The sequence below is a fragment of the Crotalus tigris genome, unplaced genomic scaffold (genome assembly GCF_016545835.1).
Source record: "Crotalus tigris isolate CLP2741 ecotype Arizona unplaced genomic scaffold, ASM1654583v1 scf7180000024427.8105951120:4207309, whole genome shotgun sequence".
Classification (NCBI taxonomy): domain Eukaryota; kingdom Metazoa; phylum Chordata; class Lepidosauria; order Squamata; family Viperidae; genus Crotalus; species Crotalus tigris.
In genome coordinates this window covers 2,164,039-2,189,448 of record NW_024100595.1, presented here as the reverse complement: position 1 = coordinate 2,189,448, position 25,410 = coordinate 2,164,039, and the positions used below count along the sequence as shown (strand labels likewise).

General features: G+C 42.2%; 1 protein-coding gene across 1 annotated transcript; it reads left to right on the top strand.

Moving 5' to 3' along the window:
- The first annotated feature begins 9,231 nt into the window (after positions 1–9,231).
- On the top strand, positions 9,232–25,192 carry TBC1D10B (TBC1 domain family member 10B). Its single transcript, XM_039330357.1, has 9 exons — positions 9,232–10,346; positions 15,072–15,171; positions 15,298–15,405; positions 15,871–15,977; positions 16,860–16,974; positions 17,684–17,749; positions 19,908–20,097; positions 21,274–21,428; positions 22,224–25,192. Exons 1-9 carry the CDS (start codon positions 9,505–9,507, stop codon positions 22,902–22,904), a joined length of 2,364 nt encoding a protein of 787 aa, XP_039186291.1. The 5' UTR covers positions 9,232–9,504; the 3' UTR covers positions 22,905–25,192.
- The last annotated feature ends 218 nt before the right edge of the window (positions 25,193–25,410 follow it).

Below are 25,410 nucleotides of genomic sequence, written 5' to 3'. Positions count from 1 at the left end.
CCTTGCTCAAAAATTAACCCATGGGGGGCCAAAGAGGAGAGGGGAAAAAAGAAAAAAAAAGAAGACACTTACACAAACACAACATCTCTTTAAATCTTACACATTTAGAATTCATCACAGCAAAAATCTGGGTAGGAAAAACAAAAGTGTTGAAGAATGTCAGAGATCCTGAATGACCTCCAATAAGTTTGCTAGATTTGATTGATCGGGATTTGCCAAGTTTAAAACAACTTTTTCAGTCTGAAATTTAAGCTGTTCCATGGATTTTAATACTTGCTGGCTAATTTTTAACAAAGGATCTAGACATTCACTGGCATGATTGGACAGCTCATCCCTAATAGGCTGGCCTGGAAGTTCGCACTGGGCTGAGCATTGGCCTTCTTCCTTCTTAGGACACCTGTATGGCACCTGTATGGCACCTGGATTGATCCCCTCCTGTTGAGACACAGGAAAGCTTCCAACATCAGCATGGAAGATCCCGCATGCCAAGAGAGCTTCTGTATTCCATCTTCTCCCTTCCTTCCCTCCCTCTTTCCCTCTGAGCTCAAGGTATCCAATGTCCCTGAGAAAATTTCCTTTTTGGGATCGCTGGTTCAGCTGTCACTGGTAGACACTCAGACAAGAGCAGAGGCTCCTAAAGATAGCTATTAGAATTTCTTCCCTTGCTTCACTATAGGCAGGCTGTCCATTTACACGCATCCTCTATTTCTTCTCTAAAAGAACTCCAATTATCCTCGCTGGCTGGAGTCACCCATCCATAATTGTTCCATGAGTTTTTGAATTGACCGCTATAGAGTGGTTGAATACGTACAGGTAGTCCTCGATTTACATCCACAATTGAACCCAAAATTTTTTGTTGGTGAAACATTTGGGCAAGCGGCGCACAAAGACAATGCTGTTCATATCAAAACATCACATGGCAAGCCATGGATCAATGGCGAATGATGAGAACTCTAATCCAACGGTCCCCGACTTTTGTGGCTTGGTGGCCCAGCTGGGAGGGGGAGAGGGGAACTAGGCCGCCTGCTCATGGGGGCCTGCTGCTCATGCCAGTGGAACTGTGTGTGCCCACCCATGCCCGCCAGCCCACCTCTCACACAGCCCAGTTCTGAATAGGCCGCGGCCCGGTAGTGGACTGTGGCCTGGGGGTTGGGGACCCCTGCTCTAATACAATCTAATTTAATCTAATCTCTAATACAACAGAAAGGCATAGATTGGGAAAGATGCCCTGGGAAAGAAATAAGACATTTTTAGATTCCTAAATAGCTCAGATCCTAGCTACATGCTGGGATCTTCAGTTTACTCGTCTCCGTTGAGAGTTGTGAAGGTTCCTGATCTACAAGAGGAGAGATCCTTGAGGGCTCAGAACAGGTATTTTCTTGGAGTGGCCATCACTTTATAGAAAATCTTCCTTTCTTTTCCAGACAGGCATAACTTTTGGTGGCATTTTGAAAAATTACAAGGTGGGGGATTTAACTAGGATGTTGACCAATGCAGATTGGTGCCACTATTTTTACAAGGTTTACTAGTTAATGTTAACTTTAATGTTGAATTTCTACTGAATTTTTAAAAACTTTGTTCCATTGTTTTTATGACTGTAAAATGATGAGTGCCATATGGTTTTAGGTGAGATATGCATAAAATAAATGAGTAACTTGCTGGGGGCTCCTGCTTTATCAAAAGGGAACTATTATTGGTTAAACGTGCTGTGATCCAAAAAAAACCAAAAACCCTCCCTCAAACAGGTACCATATATTTTCCAATGTGTTTATCCCTGGCCTAAACATGAACTGAAGGCAAGGTAAAGTTCACTAAATAGAAAGCAGTGATGGAATCCCAGATTGGGAACAGAATGAAAAAAAAAAAATTTTTTTTTAAAGAAAAGGATGAATAGATGACAGTTAATGGGAAACAAAGAGAAGGGAAAGAAAGAAATAAAGATACAGGACCACAATTGAGCCCAAAATTTCCATTCCTTAGCAATGGAAATTGTTAAGTGAGTTTTGCCCCATTTTATGAACTTCCTTGCCACAGTTGTTAAGTGAATCTGGTTTCCCCATTGACTTTGCTTGTCAGAAGGTTGCAAAAGGTGATCATGTGACCTCGGGACAGTGCAACCATCATAAATACATTCCAGTTGCTAAGAGTCCAAACTTTAATCATGTGATCATGGGAATTTGCAATGGCCATAAGTGCAAAAAAATGGTCCTAAGTCCCTTTTTTCAGTGCTATTGTAACTTCCAATGGTCACTAAACAAATGTTGTAAGTCAAGGACCACCTGTATAAAATGGACACAGACGAGGTTCATACAAAGCCATAAAGTATCATTTATACTCACAATTGGCTGGATTCATGAACCATCTCAAGTGGGAAACAAAACTGGGTTTAAACTTCACCCTTACATAAAACAAAAAATTACATACTGTAATCAGGGGGCCCAGCCACAGAAGGGCAGCCAAAGCATTGAGATATTTAAAAAACCAAAACTTGAAAGTTTATACTGGGATACAGAAGATTTGAATGAGATGCATAGATGGGGATGAGGACCTGACGTTTTGGCTAAGGTGGAATGACAGAGCCTATTCAGTTCAATTCAAGGTAACTTGATAGACCTCAACATAAATGACTCACGTCGAATTGACCCATCCTCATCCTGGATAAATGCCCCAAATAGAAAGCGATATGCACGGACAGCCTAGAGAAGTATCTTCTGGACTCCTGACTTGGGAATAAAACTCCGAAGACCATAAAACCTGTGACATAGTAAGCAAGGACTTAGTCCTCATTTAGTATTGTCCGCAAGGGTTAGTTTGATATGTAACTAGTCCTCTGAGCTTTCCTGCATCTTTGTGGATAGGTCCTAAGCAGGGGAAAGACTAAAATTCAGAGAGCGGAGGCACATTCTGGAAGAAGCCCCAGGAGGGGATAGGAAAGACTCTTGCTGAACATCTTGGAAAGCTGCAATTAGTCCAGGTATGGGAAACACTTCTGAGCTAATGGTTAATGTGCTAACATGCAACATCCCGTGTTTTGGATTTTTTTTTCCAGGTCAGGAGGGGTGGTAGATGATTAATAGGGAAAACTGAACTCTTCCCAGTCTAGTTGCTAAAGCAAATGAGATTCTGAAAGACAAAAGGGAGAAAAAGACAGACTTTATATTTTGTATTAGAATGTCACTTTATGCAGATCTAAAACTAATATTATAAAAGAATGGAGAGGAAGGTACCATTACAGGTGGATTTACAACCGTTCATTGAGCGACCGTTCAAAGTTACAACGGCACTTAAAAAAGTGATGTAGGAACCTTTTTCACACTAACAACTATTGTAGCATCTCCATAGTCATGTGATCGAAATTCAGATGTTTGGCAGCTGACTTATATTTACGATGGGGTTGCAGTGTCCTGGGGTCATGCGATTCCCTTTTGCAACCTTCTAACAAATAAAGTCAAGGGAAACTCATATTCACTTAACAACCGTGCTGTTAAGTAACCGTGTTACTAATTTAACAACTGCAATGTCCACTTAACAACTGTGGCAAGAAAATGAGGCAAAACTCATTTAACAGTTGTCTCACTTTGGAACAGGAATTTTTGGGCTCAATTGTGGTCGTAAATTGAGGATTATCTGCATTTGGCCTTGTTATTCATGTAGCACTGTCTATATAAAAAATGTGAAGGTGCTATCTGGTTCATGCATGAACAGGTAATCCAATTGGAACCAGAAATTCCACTGCTAACAAGGAGGTTAAGTGAGCCAAGCCAAATTTTATTTTATTTTTTCTGCCACAATTATTAAGAAAATCACTACAGTTGTTAAGTGAATCTGAATGCCCCCCATTGACTTTGCTTATCAGAAGCCAGTTGGAAAGATTGCAAATGGTGACTACATGACTCTGGGATGGGGCAACATTGCAAATAGATGATGATGATGATGATGATGGAAGGGACCTTGGAGGTCATCTAGTCCAACTGCCTGCTCAGGCAGGAAATCCTATACCATTTCAGACAAGTAGCTGTCCAGTCTCTTCTTAAAAACTTCCAGTGTTGGTGCATTCACAACTTCTGGAGGCAGATTGTTCCACTGATTAATTGTTCTAAATATGAGGAAGTTTCTCCTTAGTTCTAGGTATCTAGCACCTAGATACCTGATGCTAAGCACCCTAATGTTGATTACATGACTGTGAGGCTGCTATGATAGTCATAAACGCGAGGACTGATTGTTAAGTCACTTTTTTCAATGCCACTATAACTTTGGAATGTCACTAAACGAATGAAGGTAATTTGAGGCCTGTACATAGCACTTTAAAAAGAATAAAGGATAATAAGGGGATCCACAATCTAAAGTAGACATGTACATCTACAAAAATGAAATAAAGGAAGAAACATAAGCATGGATCACCTGGAGAGAATGTGATCATTTCAGTTATAGTAACTTGGCTTGGTTTCAACAAAATATAGAAATTAAAGGCCTTATTTGAACTTTCCCTGAAACTTCAAAGTAAATTTAGAATTAAGGGAAAGGAGGGTATCTGGGAGGCAGTTCCAGTCAAAAGGGGCTAAACAAAGATAATTTTGTTTCACCCAGGTGATAGTCTTGAGCTTTCTTTGACAAGGTTAAGCAGGATCAGTCTTGGTTAATACTTCGATGGGAAATTTTCAAGGATTCAGAGACTGATTGGGAAATCAAAGAAATCTTGAAAAACAATGAGAAATAATCTCTGTATTGCTGCTAAGGTAAATTCTTGTCTGCAACATCCTCAATACGACAGTCCAGCTTTTCAACAACAGAGGCGAGTCCTTGCAAAGCCTGTACTATATCCTCCCTCATAACTTTATTTCTTTCTTCTAAAAGATCCTTCACTTCTTCTCTAATTTGACACACATTACCCATAACATCTTGAATATCTTTTACCGTAAGTGGTGGTACAGGCAAAGAGGGTGGTGGTGATCTAGGTTTAGGTTGTTGAACTGTCAATATTGCCGGAGAAGAAGCCACCTTAGGCACAGCAGAGATCGCTTGACGCTTCGAAGCCATTTTAAAAAGTTTTTCTCCTTCTTAAAAAATCCAAAAGACCAAAAAAAAAAAAAAAGAGGGAAAACCCTCTTCTATCTATAAAAAGAAAAAAAATATTTATCCTTCTCTTACAAACACCCAAAGTCCCAAAATTTGCTAAAACTTTATAACAAGAAAAAATAATAAAGTAATAAAGATCCTTTCCTCACTTTCCTTTCATACACATGAGAAAGAAAGAGAAACCTCTCATCGCCATTTTACTTTCCCTTAAAATAAAGAAAGGGAAAAAAAAATGTTCTTCTCCAGAGTTAAAGTCCAAATTTAACATATAAATTCGTTCCACTGATCAGCTCTGTCCGCTTCAAAATCAACTCACCAGTTCACTTTAATTGCGGATGTGGGAGCAGCGTCTTGCTTTGTCCCAAAAAAAAAAAGGGACAAAGGCATCTGAGAAGTGGAGAATGCCTCGGACTCCATGGGAGCTCACCCTTCAACCCCCCCCCCCAAAAAAAATCTTTGAGATCTCGGAGGCTCTACCACTATCCAAGGAAAAAAACTCACCTCTTTCCTTTTGCCTGGGAAAGAAGTTTCAAACCGCGGGACAGCTGATGTCTACTGTCCTCCGCAGATTTTACACTGTCTCAGACGGACGGCTACAAAGTAGCCGCCATCGGCACAACGCAGCGCCACCGGAAGAGCTAAGGTAAATTCTTGAATGGGACAATGAAGTCATCAAAAATTGACTTGAGAAAGATTTAGGTATTTAATTACAGGACATAAAAACAAGACAGCAAAGAGTATGGAACTATCGGTTTATAGGAGGCCATGCATTACGATAAAACAAAACAAAGCCAAAAATAAGGTCAAGAAGCTTTTGAGCATTTGAGGACAGACAATAAGTCTGCAAAGCAGTTTTAAAAGTAAGTCAGATAGTCAGAACTGCTAGGAATGTATAGAACAGGTGTAAAGAGGTGAAAATGAGACAAGTCAAAGATAATATACAGTATGACTTTATCATGTTTAAAGGAGTCGTGGATAGAGTGTCTGCAGGGGTGCTCCCCTATTGTACTTTATTTCTCTACTTCCAGGTAGGTACAAGCAGCAGAGAAGCATAGAATTCCATTTTTATTTTGGAAAACAATGTGATCAATTGTTTCTGTTCCTTTCAAGAAACAGGAAGAAAAGTTATTTTCTACTTTATGTTAATATTTTAAGAGATATACTGCACAAGATATGAGACAACATTTAATCATTTTTATAAAGATTGTCTAGTATGCTGTATCTGGCAGACGGTACAGGATAATAAAAACAAAGACAAATAGGCTGAAAAATAGTTTTTATCCCAGAGCTATAACCATATTAAATGCTACTGTATAGAGCAACATGGAAGTGCAATATTAGGGGCAGCACAATGTGAATGTGAAGAATGTGTTTATATAATGTATGTTCTTATTTGTGGTTTTTACTTGTGTGTAGTGTGCCCTGTGGACAGCACTTCATTTCATTATGAATTACACAATAATATTCTATTCTATTCTACACTGAACCAAGGACCCAGAATATTTTAACATACTGAAAATGATTGGCACAAGCAACAGAATTTTGCTCCCTAATCTGTTTTCTGAAAAGTTAATCCAAACATGGATGGAATAGTTCTTTGAGAGCTGCAGGGTTGGATTCAATACTTAAGTATTAATACTTGCCCCATCTCTTCTAAAATTCAGGTTCCTAAGAATCTTCAGATCCTATGAGTGAGATTTTACAAAGGCCAACTTAAAGATAATTCTGGGATCAATTCATGTGCTGTAGCTAAGAATCATCATTGATTTGATGGCTCTTAATCAATGAGTCTCTATTGATTTGATGTTACTGGTCCTTTTTACCCTGTTTGCTGTTAATTTTAATGTTTTTAATTTTTAACGTCCAATGTTTTTCTTCAACTCCCATACCTCAAGGCAGGGTACAGTTGCTGTCAAAGGAAAACATGGTGTGATTTTGCAGGCTGACAGGATTATGGGCTTAAACTCAGCCCATCTGAGCTTCTAGATCAGTGGTTCTCAATCTTTTTAATGCCGCGACCCCCAACCGGTCGTAAGTCGAGGACTACTCAACCGGTCCTAAGTCGAGGACTACTCAACTGGTGCAGCACTGTTTGCAGAATGGGACTTTTGACGGGCTCAGCAGGACAGAGACAGCCTGGACAATTCCTATTGGCTTTTGAAAGCCAATAGAATTAGACTCTATTCAAGAATAGGGGAGACACGACAGCAGTGTTCCAGCATTTGAGGGGCTCCAAGATCACCTCAGATGGGGACTGCAGCCAAAAAATTAAAAGACACTTGCTCCTGGGGAGGAAAGCTATGGCAAATCTAGACAGCATAGTAAAAAGCAGAGAGATCACCCTGCCAACAAAAGCGTGTTTAGTCCAGGCCATGGTTTTCCCAGTTGCAATGTATGGATGTGAAAGTTGGACCATAAGAAAGGCTGAGCGCCAAAGAATTGAGGCCTTTGAACTATGGTGCTGGAGAAGACTCCTGCAAGTCCCTTGGACTGCAAGGGGTTCAAACTGGTCAGTCCTTGAAGAGATCAACCCCGACTGCTCTTTAGAAGGCCAGATCCTAAAGTTGAAACTCAAATACTTTGGCCACCTAATGAGAAGGAAGGACTCACTGGAGAAGAGCCTAATGCTGGGAAAGATTGAGGGCAATAGAAGAAGGGGATGACAGAGAATGAGGTGAGTGGATAGTCACTGGTGTGAGCTTAAATGGACTCCAGAAGATGGTAGAGGACAGGAAGATCTGGAGGAACATTGTCCATGGGGTTGCGATGGGTCAGACATGACTTCGCAATTAACAAGCCAAGAAATCATGGTTGGAAACTGACCAAAGAGAGAAGCAACCTGGAATTAAGGAGAAAGTTCCTAACAGTGAGGACGACGTCTGAGATGGTATAGATCAGGGGTAGGCAACCTCGGGTTTTATGACTTGTGGATTTCAATTCCCAGAATTCCTCAGCCAGCAAAGCTGGCTGAGGAATTCTGGGAATTGAAGTCCACAAGTCATAAAAGAGCCGAGATTGCCTACCCCTGGTATAGCGGGTTCTCTTGCTTGAGCGGGGGACTGGACTAGAAGACCTCCAAGCTCCCTTCCAGCTCTATTCTATTCTAAAAACGAAAGCATTTAGCAATGGCCCAAACAGGGAGAAACAAAAACTTCGGAGGGAAGCGAAAGCCGATCCCTGTTAGTCAATCAGCATAGCCGCTGCTTTTAGATTCCCTTACTTCGAGGATCCTGACGTTGCGCGGGAACACGCAAGACACCAGGATCGAGGAAACCCGGCGTGCAAAGACCGCCGGAACCAGCCAGTTTCTCGCAAAAGAACGTTAAAAACCGTCTTTCCCGGGCTTCGTGCCATTGGGACCCTCCCCTCGCCCCCGATTCGCCAACCCAGATGCCAATCAAAATCATCCGAAGCAACTCAGTCGATCACCTCGCTCGAATCGTTCCCTTATTGGTCTCTGGCTTCGACGCACGTTAGCTTGTAATGTGAGAAGCGCAGGAGGAGCTCGGCTTAGCGTCGTTGAGTCGTCTGGAGCCACCTCCCATCCCCACAAGAAATATGTGTGGCTTTTCAATCGATTGGCCAAGGTTGGAAATATTTGCGTCCACTTTAACAATCCGATGCTTTATTAGATGGGAAGGACGCTACTCTGAAAGACTTGCATTTACGGCTGCCGTTAATTTGACGACAACCGCCGCCTATACGGCACACGTACAAGTGTCACGTGCGTTGGTGGCGCCAAGAGGAGGGGTCTCCCTGCTGATTGGAGAAGGCTTGCCGGTTCGTCTTTTCATTGGTTGCGTAGTGTTTCAAGTTCACGCCTTCTTTGCCCCCCCGGACAAATGATTTCAGTCTACTTTATTGCGGCTTATAAAATCTTCAGTTCCTGGCTAAGAAAAACGGAATCCCGACCCTGGATTCCTGTCAGGGATTGGCGGACGCTTCCCGCTAGTCCCGCCTCTCGCCGGAGTACCTCATCGCCTCCTTTCCTCGTTTTGAGTCTCAGTTTCTTAAATCCCCTTAGTGATTGGCTATGTCCCCATGCCCCGATCTATTCCGATTGGCTTAGTTCTCCATAGGGCACTTCCCCCAGTCTTCGTTATAAGTTCCCTCAGCGTCCATTCCTTTTACTCGTTTCGTGATTGGATAAATCCATCTTCCTCCTCGCTATTCATTGGGTGAATGTCGGCCAGGGCACCCTGGAATGCGTGCGCAACTCGGGTGGCTCTCGCTGCCGTTCTGTTTCTCGCTCCCTCTTTTACTGAAGCTGCCGCCGTCGCTGCCGCCGTCTAGGTAGGCGGGCGGGGGGGAGAGGGAGCCGCCAAGCTTTGGGCTTCCTTCCTCTCTTTCCTCTCCTCACCGTCGCCCAGGCATTGGCTGGGCGACCAGGCCGCGTCCCCCCCATTGGGGGGGAGGGGGGCCATTGTTATGGAGACAGATTCTGGGGATCCCCCATCGCCGCCCCCTCGATCCCATGCCTCTCGTTCGGTCCTCCACGTTCTCAAGCGGAGGGCTCCGACTTCCGAGGCCTTAGAAGTGGCTACGAACGGCAGCAAGCCATGTTTGCCTCTGGCCACAGCCAATGATGCAACAACAACCATGGATCCCGGAGAAGCCACTCTGCCAACTGGCACTACGACCCCGGCAGCACCTTGCAACGCTACAGAGGTGACGTTAACCACGATGATGGCAGACATGACCCTGGTGGCCAACAATACTGGAAAGGGGGCAGATCCTGGAGAGACGAGGTCTGAAACCCTAACCATGGGTGCAGGAGATGGGTTTTCAGCAGACACGGGTCCTGTGGTCAATTCGGTGGCTCCTGTCCTTGCTAAGGCTATTGTGAGTGACGGCGTGGGGATGTCATCCGTGGCTTTGCCAAGAGACGTGGTAGTGAACCCCCTACCAGTTCCACCAGCTTCACCGACGGTGATCGTGGTGGCCCCAAGTCCTATGACCCCACCGGAGAAGACTTCACCAACATCTCCAGAGGGTTTCACACCTCATGACTTTTCCGTTCCTCGGCCCCCTCAAGACATGGGTTCCCAGTCTAGTCTGGGCACTACTGCATCCAAAGTCCCTCCGGCTTCTGATACTTTGAGTTATTTAGATTCTGTTAGTCTCATGTCAGGCACGTTGGAGTCACTGACTGGTCCTGGATTCCTTGACGATGTTAGCTCTCTGGGGTCTGATTCTGAAATCAATGGACTTGCCTACCGTAAGACTGATAAATATGGCTTCCTGGGGGGCAGCCAGTATTCTATTACACTGTAAGTATTGGCACCACTATGATGGCCTTTCTATGCTGGGGAGAAGAAATGCTTTATCCCAATCAAACTAGTCTAGTGATAGGCATCACTCTCACTTGGACTAGGATGCTGATAATGGAAAGCTTCAAATTTCTGCCCTGTGGGCCATCAGCTCTTATCCTGGTGAAAGTCAACTCAGGAGAAGTAGTTGTGTCTTAAGTACTATCCTAATTACGCTGCCACTAAGTTAAAGAGTATCAGTGGTCTATTATTGATTAGCTTTCTTAAATGACTTTTTTCTAGTTTGAGAGTAGTGGCTCTGGGATATAATGTTCTGGGGAGATAAAATAATGCTTCATTTTTCTGATTAGCATCCAGGAAAGAATAATGAAAAAACATCCTATTGGTTTTCAGCAAAAAAAACCTTCCCTTTCTTCTGATCTTTCTGTACTTGTCATGCATCAAATTTGAAGGGTGACACCAACAAATTGCATTTTACTTCCTCTAATGAAGTGGACAATACTGTGCACACTATTCATTTCTGCATGGGAGGGAAGGTCCATAAATGTGAGTAGCTTGGGGCAATAGAATAAACAATTGGACTATCTCAGGTTCTTTTTCCTTAAATACTTAAATATCACATTGTAACATTGGTTCTCTGGTGTGCCAAATGAGTCATTTCTCTGCTCCATATATAGCTAAGATGTATTTCTATCTTCTTTTCCATAACTATATTTTTCCTTTTCAGTTTTCATGTTCTTCCCTTTGGTGTGAAATCAGAATCATGTCCTTGGGGGTGTGGCTTCATACATTTTTTCATTGTGATTGAGTGGCTGTATTTCTTGACTTGGCCCATAAGTGTGATGGATTTTTTTCTTTTGTTTTGAGCACCAGTAATGTAATTCCAGACTTTCTATGGTTTCTCATTGGTCTGAATACTTGTAATAAAAATTGTTCCACATACCATTCTCTTTAAATCATCTCTATTGCAGTAACTGCATACTTTTGTAATGATGCAAAAAGAAAAGCAGCAAAAAAAATGTACTGCTTCAGGATTTTGACTGGTCAAAACTTGAAAGGATGAAGTCTTCTTAAAGCCAAGATTGAATCTGATAACTATCTGATATGTATAGACATTATAGTTTTCATGGTAATTATAGATAAGTAGCTTGCCACTGCCTCCTGGATTTATTTATTTATTTGCTTCCCAGTCTAGCCTATAATTCTGGCATTTCACTGGGGCACTGTTTCTCAGCCTTGGCAACTTGAAAATGTGTGGAAACATTGCACTAGGGTGAATATAAGCATTTCCCATCCAAATTCTTGCAAGTTTGCTTCTGCTTAATTTCTGAGCTAGATAAATTCAGGGAGATGCTGCCTCCCATTAGATAAATTTGTAAAAGCTCTGTGCACACATCCCACAAGCCTTAATTTCAAGCAGCTTTTAAAGCTCTTGATTGTTTTAGAATCAGCTTATGTTTCCCATGAGACTGCAGCTGAGAGAGGGTGGCAGCTACAGTAATGAATTTGTGCTGAGGTTGATGCATTCTTTGTGCAGTCTGAAAAAGCACGTGTTGCCGTTCCAGAAGAGTTTTCCAGCATTGCCATTTGGAATTTGACTATTTCTTTTCTCTTGGCTTTCTCTGCCACAGGGTCTCAACATCCTATTCAGCCAGGAAATTTAGAGTTGATTGAAAAGGTTATCATGCAGCAGTCTGGGAAGCGGTGAGCTTGTGGCCTTCGATCACAGATGCAGCATTATAACATGTACCGCTTTCCACGGTCCCTGAGTGGCAGGTGCCAAACTACACCCAGTTAGCATTTCAAACTCATATGGCTATTATAGACTGGTGACTGGAAGAGAGTATTTTTTTTCCCTGTGGCCGCAATCTCTTGTGGGATGTAACACTGTGTGTGTACACATCTAGACCTTGACCCATTCATTACGGTGTCCATTTGGGCACTAATGCAGAAATTCCAGCAATTGTCTCCGAAACTGATCATTCATTAAAGAAAAAGATTTGCTAACAAATGCCAACTTTTCTTATGCAGATTAGATTCAGCCTGAGGTATTTTGAGATGCTGAAGGAAATTTCACAACCATTTTTCTAGTTCTAGAAACCTTTAATGTCTGCCCCTTTGTCTAACAGCAGTCGGTCCTCTTTCAAGGGAAAACAGAAAACGGCAAGATCATAATTACTTTCTCATGTTGTTTTTTAATTCTCAGCAGCTAGCAGGTGAAATTACTCTTCTAAAAAGGAATAGGGTATGGTGCAGACTGTATTCTGTTATAAATTGTTGTAGCTAATTGCTATTTATAAGCATTATCTCCAAAGAATTGTCTCTGAACTCTTGTTTAGGTTGCCATTAAAATAATAGATGGAACAAACCATGCCAATTTTTGCTAAATATAAAAGTTTCTTATAGATTTACATATGTAAAAAAAAGTGTGCCTGCTGCCCATCCTGAGCCTGCTGAGGGTGCTGATATTTTTTCTGCAGGAAAGCAGCTAATAACAAAGCATGTTAACATTATAAATTATAGTATAAGTTTCGCTTTGTTTCAGTTGGCATACATACTGTGGGAGGGGATGATGGTGTTTCTTTGTGGCAAGATTCTCTTTTTGGTTGTGGATTAGCTGCTATTCCTGCCTAACCATGTGTACTAACCTTATGTCGTTCTCAGCTGCTTGTGGAGTGGGAACCCTCTACAGAAAGGGTTATTTTTTTTGAGGAAAGCTGATCAGCACATCCAGAGTAACCAATAGAAAAATAATTGTATGTTAAGAACTAACTTGGTTTACAATTGAAAAAGAGATGGTAGTATTTAGTATTTGACTAAGCTCTGGATATATTTTCCAGTTACATTCACTTTTATTCATAGCTTAACCTGGAACAGAGGGTTAGAAAAGCAGTCTAGAATTGGGGTTTGCAGTTTACACTTAATCATCTTTCCCCCCTACCTTATTCAATAATCAAACATTAGCTACAGCATGAGTGATATAATTTAGTCGTGCAATAGTATTTGCTTTTTTCCTCCCCTCACAAATCATTTCTTAGCAAATATAAAAGTTTGCCTTTGCCTTCTTCCAGAATGTTCCTTGGACTTCCTGGACTGGAGTTATCACCTTGGGATTTGCTGATGGGGTCCAATTCAACTACTAAGCAGGCTTCTCATGCTTTTGAGTCCAAATAAAATTGGCCAGGTGCTGAGACCTGGATATTGATCAGTGTGATCCAAATTACCTCTTGTCTATTTCGTGTTTATCCTTGCTAGGAAGATTTGATCAAGTCCAGGATTGCATCTGTGATACGATCATGGTCAATAAGTGACCGGAGGCTGGTTGATAGTCTTCTTTAGGGCAGTGAAAGACCTGCTTAATAATGTTCGGGCATCTGCTTCTTTTGACAGAGAAAATATGCTCCACAAAAGCATCAGTCACTGCCTTCTTCCTATTGGTGTGACTGTGGGAGAACAGTATTCTTTTCGCCCACTCAGAATATTTATTTCTATGACTTTTTTACAATCGGTCTCACCACTTCCTGTTTGGCAAGCAGCCCTTCCTGTTTTTTGCTGGGTTTTGTTAATGAGACCCTGCCTAGATCTTTCTTTATGATCACCATCATCCTGAACCCCCTTGCCTGAATCTAATGAAGTTGGGTACCCTTATAATTGGATGCTACACAATTCTAGTTTTTCATATAACCAACCAAATTCTCATTGCCCCATAAGCTCTCAGGGAAGGCTTGATGAATTGTGACTCACAGCAGGCTAAGGCAGTTTCCTAGTTTCAGATCATACTAGCCCAGCTGCCCTGCACGTTCTTTCATGTCTTTGTTTTATTGCTAAGGTGGAGGCTATGTGTGAACCTTGTTTGTGGTGGTGATGTGCATAAGCTGATCTTGGAGGCAATAATGGGCATTGAGAAACCATAAACAGAAACATTCAGTGAGATACTGTCAAACAGGAAAGACCACACACACAAAACTTCGATTAAGCTGATTTATTGCTAAATGCCTGTGCATACAGATCTTCTCAAGTAAAGGTCAGCACCTGGTTATAGTTAGATAAAGGTCAACAGCTTTGGGGGGGGTGTTGGACTTTGTAGCTTCATATGGATTTTAGGCTGATCCCTCTTTTCACTCCACTCCCAGGTTCTGCCTTTCCTTTTCCTACAGATACAGATGTATAAAGAACTGTTCTCCCATAATCCTCTTGGAACCATAAGGCAAGAGAGAGATGCCAAAAGTATAATTCAGGATTTTTTTTTATCATGTACAGCACCTGACTCTGTATGTGTGAACAGTGAAAAATGTGTTGTTATAGTGTCTATAGCCTATTTAGCTAAATATAGACTAACAAAGTTTGTATGTTCAGAATGGGATGACTGCATGCTAGCTTAGAGGGCGTTTGTGACCTGTCTTGTCACAATGAACTATGGGTTGTAGACGAGAGCTTCCAAGAACTAAGACTCTGGGGGAAAAGATAGATAAGCCTTTGAGAAGTTTAATTTGCCACCACCCCAAGCTTTGTCTTTTACAGTTTGAATTGTTTTGCTCTCCCTTCCTCAGTCAAACAGTGCTGGTATGAAATCTCATAATATGCAGGAGAGGCTGACAGACCCATCATGTTGCATAGCTCCTTAGCCTTTCCCCTGAAGAGCAGTAAAACTTAGAATTGTGCAAGACACGACATTTTAGCATATTTCTTAGCTCATCGTTTTCCTCAATTGCTTTTTTGTTGCAGGGAAAGCGCCATCCCGGTGGACGTGGCCAGGCAGAGGGAGCTTAAGTGGCTGGACATGTTTTCTCATTGGGATAAGTGGCTGTCACGTAGATTTCAGAAGGTGAGCAGAGATCAAGGTTAGAGACCTCTGTTCCTGGCTAATAAAGAAGAGCTTTAACTTCTGCTCGGGAGTTTTGAATTTCTGTTTCTTTATTTCACATATTAATGCTTGTTCATTTTATTGTAGGTGAAATTGCGGTGCCGGAAAGGGATTCCCTCTTCTCTCCGTGCCAAAGCATGGCAGCTACTCTCAAACAGCAAGGAGCTTTTGGATCAAAATCAGGGAAAATTTGAGGTATTTCCATGCACCCTTTGAGGCTACTAAAATAGGGAGGTTTACTGTCTTGGAGAATGCAGAATGTTGGATTTTCAACAGGTATATTTATATCCTACTTTTCCAAAGTCAACTTATTCTGAGGTAGCTTACAAGTAATATCAAGCTGTATTAATAAACTGCAATAAAAAGCCCCTAAACTTAACATCTGGGAACTCTCCTGAATAACTGAGTGAGAAGGAAGAAGGTTGGGCTAGAACAAGCAGTGACCTGGTGTCTTTCTGGAATCCTTTCCAGAACAGCAATTGATAATCGATCCTGTGGAGCAGGATTTCTCGACCTTGGCAGCTTGAAGATGGGTGGACTTCAATTTCCAGAATTCTGGGAGTAGTTGAAGCTGCCAGGGTTGAGAAACACTGCATAAAGGAAAAGTCTCTTAAGATAGGCTTCACCGACTTTCCTTGTTGGCTTTTTCTTTTCTGTTAGGAATTGGAACGTCAGCCTGGTGATCCCAAATGGCTAGATGTGATTGAGAAGGACCTCCATAGGCAATTCCCTTTCCACGAGATGTTTGCAGCTCGGGGAGGCCATGGGTGAGAGAATTAAAGAAGGGATTCTTTTTGTTCCAGTGCTCAGATCTTTACGATCCTTTCCTTTCTCAGAATTCATAGAACGGTTCTCCCTCTACACACCAGAGCAGCTCGATATCCCCAACTCCTTTTGAAACTTTCATAAGTAAACAGATACTCCTTGACTTAACCATTGGAACTAGAATTTCCATTGCTAAACAAGGCGGTTATTAAGTGAGTCGTGCCCGATTTTATGAACTTTTTTGCCACGGTTATTGAGTGAATTGCTGCAATTGTTAATCAGGTGGTCGTTCAGTGAATCCAGCTTCACCAATTGACTTTGTTTGTTGGAAGCTGGCTGGGAAGGTTGCAATTGCACGATCCTGGGGTGTTGCAACCCTCATAAATACAGGCTAGTTGCCAAGGGCCTGAATTTTGATCACATGATCACGGGAAAGCTGTAAATGCGGCCACCAATCGTAGGTCACTTTTTTCAGTGCTGTTGTAACTGAACAGTTGCTAAACAATGGGGTTGTAAGTCGAGGACTACCTATATTGGCCCAGCTCTTTCTTACATTGAATTTCCTCTACCACCCCAGCTCTACACCTGCTCCTGTGTCTGATGTGCCTTTCATTATCTCTAGACTTAAGATAATGGGACATAATGTTAATCAGGAATTCACGTCTGCCAGGCCACTTTTAGCTGTTTCATTAACATCCTGGCACAGGATCTGAGCAATGCTGAGCATTAACTAGCCCACAGGCTCTGTTTCTAATTAAATACCCTCAAAGAAACATAATGGAGAATTCTGCTTTCCTAAAGTTTGGTCTTGCGAACAGGGAGCTCCAATAGGGTCCAAAAGTCTAAATGAAATTAATTGCACTCCTCATCCTTCTCCATCGCAGGCAGCAGGACCTCTATCGCATCCTGAAAGCCTATACCATCTACAGGCCTGAAGAAGGTTATTGCCAAGCACAAGCACCCGTAGCTGCCGTTTTGCTGATGCATATGCCCGCGGAGGTGAGGAGCTGCTTCATTCACACTGCAGTTGCCAGTTTAGAAAGCATAGTTTCTCTGGGAAAGAACCATACTTCCTAATTTTAATTTATATTTTCCAAATATTTTAGCAGGTAGGGGCATGTATATAAGAGTCGCTGCAGCTTGGAAGTCTTCTTTTGCACCAGGCATCCTGCTTTGTTACATGCCAGGGTCTGTCCTTTTGAACTACCAGTGAATGTTACCAGTTCTAGAAGCAGGGTCCAGAGCATTGACAGTATCCGTGTTTTCATGCAGCGTTATGCATGTATGGTATTAAAACATAACGGTTACACTTTAACTGGCAGCCCTGAGGGATCTGGGCCTGTTCTCAAATTGTGACTTTGTTCTCCTCCTTTGGCTTTGCTACCAGCTCTGAGGTGTTACTTCTGTGTCATTGAAGCAACCTGGAAGCAAGGGTTTTCAAACTTGGGAACTTTAAGACTTGTGGACTTCAACTCCCAGAATTTCTCAGCCAGGGGTGGCTGAGGAATTCTGGGAATTGAAGTCCACAATTCTTAAAGTTGCCAAGTCTGAAGATTGCTGGTATAATACCTCTGAATTGAATTTGCTGGCTTAGTTCACCTAACTGGAATGTTTTAACTGAGAGTTTGCTAGAATGCTGGTCTGCCATGCATCCAGCTGTGGCTGCTGCGATTATCTGGGCTAAAGATTCCTTGATCTCTCTCCACAGCAAGCTTTCTGGTGCCTGGTGCAAATCTGTGAGAAATATCTTCCTGGATACTACAGTGCTGGATTGGTAAGTTTGACTGCATTCCCATAGAGAAAAGCAGTTTAGCATTCTTCACTGGGAATACCTTTTGTATTACATGTAGTCCTTGCGTAACAATCGGCCGCTTAGCAACTGTTTGAAGTTCCGATGGCTGCGCCCTCCCTCCCCCCTCCCCCTTGCATTCATGTGATTGCCTTTTGAGTACTTGGAAACTGGCCCACATTTATGACCATTTGCAGTGTCCTGCGGAGACATGACTATGATTTACGATGGTTTCTGGCAGAAAAACAGACAGTGGGTTAGCTTACTGACATGCTTAACAACAGCCGGACATTTGCTTAAGAGCTATTGCAAAATGAAATTGTAAAATTAGGTTGGTCATGTGGATGCCTCAACTTATGACCATCATAACTTACAGTGGAAAATCTTGGCTGCATTACAGTCGTAAGTTGAGGACTAGCTGTACACAAAAACTTCCAGTGTAAAGATCGGCGCTAGGGGTTCCATGTCTTATTAAAATGCTGAAGATCCTGGAAATAGTAACCTGGGTGTCACCAGAAGAAAAATAGCATAACAGCTCTTTTTTTTTAAAAGGTGGATTTTTTAAAACAGCCAAAATAGATGTGTACAAATAAATAAGTAAACACACAGGTAGTCCTCAACTTATAACAGTTCATTTAGTGATCATTCAAAGTTACAATGGTACTGAAAAAAGTGACTTCATACTTTATGACCATTGCAACTTCCCCCAGTCACATGATCAAAATTCAGACACTTGGCAACTGACTCATATTTATGATGTTCGCAGTGTCCTGAGATCATGTGATCCCCTTTTGCAATCTGACAAGCAAAGTCGAGGAAATCAGATTCATTTAAGAACCATGTTACTAATTTACTAACACCTATGTTGATTCACTTAACAACTATGGCAAGAAAGGTCGTAATACGGGGCAACATTCACTTAACAAATGAATCAAATTTCAACAGAAATTTTGGGCTCAATTGTGGTTGTAAATTGAGGACTACCTTGTTGGAAGCTTAACAAACCAGCTTTGATTTTACACATTGTTGACTTAAAAAAATAGGTTGCATTGATGAAAAATATTCATTGTTTGCTGAATCTTGGCAATGGAATCTTAAGAGTATTGGAGGGAATTATGAATGGAAGGGTACCTGATTCAGTTGTAGGTTTCCAATCTAGCTGAAACGGATGGAATTCCCTTATTAATTTGTACAGAAATTATGGTTCTTCTCGGTATGATTTAAGGAAGACTTAACATTATCTCTAATAGAGGGCTATGTTGTATTGGAGGATGGAATTTCCTGGAAAAGAGTGGGAGGCCCGGAGTTTGAAAAATATTCAGTAGGGCATTGAATTTGAAGGCAACCCCCCCCCCCGACTCCTTTACAGCTCTTTAAAGGAGCTCATCTTTTTCAGGATTGTGCAGGTGCAGAGCAGTTTTGAAAATAGATCTCTTGCCTTTAAGGAATTCCTGGCAGATGCCACCTGCAAACTTTTTGCCTTCCACAGCTAGAATCTGTACTTCTTACAAAGTTGGTTTTTTCTTCTTTTTTTGGCAGGTTTCTTCTCCAACTTCTCACTTCCCCTTCTCCCCCACTCTGGGTCAACTTGAAATTTCATATTCTGTGAATGATCTTAAGACTGAGTTAAATCATGAGTTATCTGTCACGAGTAGGTCAGGTTCTGGCAAGTGTCTATTGATGGGCAAAGCTGAGCCCTGCCGTGCCTCTGAGGTCAGTCTGGTTTGTTAATTGATTGAATTGAAAGGAGCAACACAATTTTGCCTACAGAAACCTTGAACAGTGGCAACCACTTCAGTCTTGCAGATTGTATTGGCCTTCAGGTAACAGGATGACCCCTTTGTAAAGTTTATTTGACTTTGGTTTGGAATGTCATATGAGCCATGCTTTAGGGCTCAGTCTGGTGTCTGAACTGAGCCAGTTGGACTGTGTTCATCAAACGGTGGCTAAGCAAACAATAGCTTGGTGCAATGTACTATTCAATTCTGCGTCTCATCTCCCCAACTTTCTTTGCTGCTCACAGAGGTTATAAACCCTGTCTAGGCCTCGGAGGAGAAGATAAAAGCATTGGTGGGGGAAATGCAGGCTATCACTTCCAGAGCCCCTGTATTCACTTCAGATCTCATCTGTGCTTCTTGTTCAGGAGGCAATCCAGTTAGATGGGGAGATCTTCTTTGCACTTCTCCGACGAGCGTCTCCCATCGCCTATCGTCACCTGAAGAGATACAAGATCGACCCCATCTTGTATATGACCGAGTGGTTTATGTGCATCTTCTCCCGGACCTTGCCTTGGTGCTCTGTGTTACGTGTGTGGGATATGTTTTTCTGTGAAGGTGAGCTGTGTCCTTCAATTCTCTTTGGCTTTCTGTCAAGTTCTGCATGCCTGTTTCTTCCCTTAACACAGATTTCATCAAGAAGGGAGAAAACCCACAGTGATTCTGCAATCTCCTGATTCCACATATACACACACCTCGAAATACTTTTAATTCACTGGATGAGGAAAACCTACCCAACCATTATTTATTGGCTGTCTTGATGGCTGTTTGACAAAACAAAAAAACGGGCGGAGGGAGAGAAAGAGCAGAATTATATGATGTCAAACCTAGTCTGACATAATTATTCTCGAAATGGTACTGGGGATCATTCAATATGTTTATTAGGAGAACTAAGCTGACGAGTCAGATGTTTGTGAATTATGCATGGTATTGAAAACATGGATTTTGTCTGTCTGGGTGCGGACTGATGCATTGTAACTTGGAATTTCATTGTATTCCACAAGGCTTGTCTTTGCAAAATGCTTGGAATGCTTGGGATAACAGCTGCAGTATTTATTTTATTCTTATTTATTTATTCAATCAAACCCACCTCAACCAAGTGATTCTGTGCTAGAACCCGGGATTATTAAATAAAAAATTGGATTATAGCGGTACGTTCAGAATAGGCCAAGTGCACAGGAGCTTATTATAGAACCCTCTCTGTTCTACAACAGTGTTTCTCAACCTTGGCAACTTTAAGATGGATGGACTTCAACTCCCAGAATTCCCCAGCCGGCTTGTCTCCCAGTTTGAGAGTCAGATTAAGATCACTTAGACCAGTGTTTTACAACCTTGGCAACATTAAGATGTGTAGACTTCAACTCCCAGAATTCCCTGCTTAAAATTGCCAAGGTTGAGAAACACTGTTCCACAATGTAATGATGATTACTCATTTAGTGAGCAATAAAATGCAGATTAAAATCAGGGGTAGGTGGTGCATTTTCCTAGCAGCTCGCAACATACATCTTCACAAACACCCAGAGGCCCCTGATTGGTTGCACATTGCTTAAAACGGGATGCTGGCTTTGAGAGCCAAATTCAGCTAGGATTGTTTTAAAACTTTATGACATTTCTCCTTTAGTGGACTCTGCATCAATTTTGCATTTGCAACCCTACCATTGTCCTTCTATTCTAACTTCCTGTGTCCCTTTTCTTTGATTTGGTCCTCTCTTCCTCCTCTTTATGTTCTTGCAGGAGTGAAGATAATTTTCCGGGTGGGCTTAGTGCTACTCCGGAACGCCTTGGGCTCGGTGGACAAGCTGCGATCTTGTCAAGGCATGTATGAGACAATGGAGAAATTGCGAAATCTCCCCATTCAGGCCATGCAGGAGGAATACTTGGTCCACGAGGTGAGAATCCCAACTTTTTTCTTCGTTGCTGTTCTTTATTTATATTGCTGCCCTGAAATTTCTGGCCATGTAATGGAACACGCTTTTCAAATATAATGTAAGCCAGGGATGGGCAGCTACGATAACTTTACAACCAGTGGACTTCAACTCCCAGAATCCCTGAGCCAGCCAGGCTGCAGGCTACTTCACCTGATCATTCCCTGGGCACCGTCTCTTGTCCTCTTCTCCCAAGGTCATCCCATTACATACTATTACATCATCCCACAATTACATTTCCCTGAGATCTTCAAGCCTGCTGAAATAAGTCACATTTTGAATTTATTAATGGACTTTAAATTCAGATACTTAGTTGGGATGCCTAATGCTTCTTGAATACCATATTTATGCAGTAATTTGAAATTGGCTGAGAAGAATGTCCTTAGCTTTTCTTTAAGTATGTAATAAAAAAAAATACTTAGAAGGTTTTTCCTGGCTTTAATGCTGTGATGGGCACTGCTAGGGGTGTGTGTGTGTGTGTGTGTATTGGGGCAATATGTTGACTCTGTAAATGCTTAGAGAGTGCTGTAAAGCACTTTGAAGTAGTATATAAATCTAAGTGCTGTGTGTGTGTGTGTGTGTGTGTAAGTGTGTAAAAGCAGAGGATCTCCTTCCACTGACAGGAATTTTGAATGAGATCTGCTCCTGGCTTACACGTACTTCATGACAAAGTCCTCACCTGTAGACGGGAAGATGGATCAAAAGATGCCACATGTAGTTATTCCTCCTTCTCCTCTTTCTTTCTCCCATCTCATTCAGGTGATTAATATTCCAGTTACTGAAGCCCTCATCGAGCGAGAGAATACCACCCAACTAAAAAAATGGCGGGAAACTCGGGGGGAGCTCCAGTACAAGCCCTCCCGCCGACTCCATGGCTCACGAGCCATCCTTGAGGAGCGCTACCGTATGAACCCTCCCCTGACCGCCAGTGCCAGCCTCCTTAGCCTCACAGGGCTAAAACACAGGGTTGCTCTAGGCAGCATCAGCGGCCCCTCCTTCTCCCCAGCACATTCCATAAGTACCCTGGCTGAGTCCCCTTCCCCGCTCCCTCCTGCTGCCCAGAACCAGGTGGTGGTCTCTGAAGGTCTTCATGCTGCTCTGCCCTCCCCTACTGGAAACAACACCCCCTTAGGTGGCCCTAAGAAAAGCAGCAGCAGCAAAGTGGAAAAGCGGAAAGAAAAAGAACGGGAGAAGCAAGAGAAGATAGAAAAGGAGAAGCAGAAGCTGCAGAAGGAACGGGAGAAGAAGCTGCAAAAGGAGCGGGAGAAGCAGGAAAAGGAGCGGGAGAAGAAGCAGCAGAAAGAACGAACCAAAGAGGAAGCCAAGCTAAAGAAAGAAAGAAAGATGTCTTTGAGAAAGAAAGAACCCAAATCAGCCCCTGAAGATGGAAAAGACGGGGAAACCCCAGGGGGGTCTGTGCTCCAGGACACTTATTTTTGAATAATACTGAGGGGTGGGACAACACAAGGCTGAACAATTCCCAAGGACCAAGAAGATAGTTGCCACTAGAGACATAGTGTGATTGAAGGACCCAAAGGACCAGAGGACGTACGCCAAAGGGACTCATTATTGGACGTGGAAAACCCCCAGACTGAAGGTGAGAGAGCGTTGGAGGAGAATTACTTAGGGTCCTCATGTTTACCTCTTTCGTGTGCCTGAGGTGGGCTGGAGCCCCCCATCCTGCTCTCCTCGACCGTAATGACCAGAGAGAAAAGGTCCATGGTAGATGCTGTGCTCTATGCATGGATATGGAACTTGGTGGTCCCCTGTGAATTTCACCACAACCTACAAATGCAACTGCACCTACCCTCCTTTGTTCCCCCCAAGCTGGGAGCCTAAACACGGAAGTAATTGCATTCTTAACAAGTACTTTGTATGGAACCATCTCCTTTTAAAACTGTCTAACCACTCCAGGGATGACATCACCTCCCTTAGCAGAGAGGCCAAATATGGACTCTGGCCCTTCCCCAATATTAACAGGCACTTCTGTCATTGCAAGGTGGATTGGCCCTTTTATCGCATATTTCCCCCCAATTCTCCTCAATGGAGCTGATGGGCTCCACAAGGCACTTAGGAAACATCTCACACACATACACACACACACACACACACACACATACACACACACGTATATAGGTACTTCCCCTTGCATGGCTTTCTACAGACTAAGCTAGCTGCCTTGTCTCCTGGCCAAATTGCCTCTCCAGAACCATTTGTTGATAGGCAGACATGGAACCAGGGTGGCTTCTTCGAGCTTGGACGTTCAGGAAAAGAGAAGCTCGATTCTGTTGGCTTTTTACAACAATCTGTCTCAAAACCGTGGTGGGAAATTAAGGAAGCCAGGCTTGGCCAGTTGGCTATTCCTATATAAGGGATTCCTAGCAGTCAACAAGGGGGAGAAAAAAAAATCTCAGTTTCTAGAAAAGTTTGCTGCATTAGCTCAGCAAAGAGAAGTAATTAGATTGGGTCCAAAAGAGAGGCTGCATTTTCTGGTTCTCTGTTTTTGGCATGTAGTCAAATAGTTTCAGTCAGAACAAAGAAAAAAAAAGTCAATTTCCTGCCCTTCAGAAATAGCTTTTGGCAGAAACATTCCTGAGAAATCTAGGAGGGTAACCTTTGTCTGATTGCTTGCTATTTTGTCCAAAAGAGGTATTTACTTTTGGGGAGAACTTCCGTCCCCAAGAGGAGATTTGAGCAAACTCTCTCCAAATGGCTATAGCTGTAAATTATTGAAATGTTTGTTACTGGATTACATTTAGCGTTTAATCCTATCCCTTAAAAACAAAAGGTCCTTCTCCATTACAGAATAAATTCCTTAAGAATTAGTTTTTCACCGTCACTGATTTACTTAGATAGTAAATGAAGATAACTGAGAATGTTTTCCTATTTTAGTGCTGCTCCCCTGTCTTCACAAAAGCTACAGGGTTTCTTGAGCAGTAGCTGATAAAGCTGGTTTAAAACTGGTTTATAGCTTGTTGATGTAGATATTAACAAATACGATGCATGCTTGATTTCCTTGTCCCACAAAAATGGATCTTTAAAGCAGTGTTTCTCAACCTTAGCAACTTTAATTCCCAGGATTCCCCAGCCAGCTTGGGGAATGGTTGCGGAATTCTGGGAGTTGAAGTCCACACATCTTAAAAGCTGCCAGGATTGGGAAACACTGTTTTAAAGTAATTGGAATGTATTTTGCTCTAGACATTTTTTTTTCTGTGGTTCATTGTGCGGCCACAGTGGAGTTCTGTTTCCTTTTAAGGAACTACATGCCGATACTCCCTTGCAAACCTTTAATGGTGGAGCAGAAGGCAATTGTCAAAACTCTGGGTTTCTATTCTATGCAGTCTAGGAAAATAATATTGGCAGGCCGTAGGGTTGATCAGCTTAGGAATGATGGAAAGAGATTTGGGGAATTTGAAACTGGAAGATAAATTCTTGCTGCCTTGGAAGTCAGATTGGGCTACAGTATTATGAGTCCATACTGGATTCGTGAGTTCCCAATTTTTCCGCAGCATCTTTTCCTTCTCTTGTGTCACGTTCTCTGCAGTTGTGAATAGTTTGAAAATCATGAGCCTGTTTCAGAATCTCACTTCCCCAAATATATCTGTACCAAATAGCAGTTTCTCTTTGGATTCACATCCCTAACAAAAATGTTCTATTAGACTATTTTCCTCTCTGTATATACTTTTTCTCTCTAACACATATATTATATATATGTTTCAGTATTGTAATTATGTATACAGATACTTGGGATTTTTTTGATTTTGTGCTCTTATTTAATGGGACAGACACTGGAAATTAGGAATCCATCATCTCCCCATGCCTTATTGTTATTTTTAAAGTTTTTTTTAACCACTGCCCCTAATTTGGTCAAGCAGTAAATTACAAATAACAACTCTTGGCTGTCCTACTTGTTAATAATTTTTCTTTGTTTTTTTTAATAATTTGT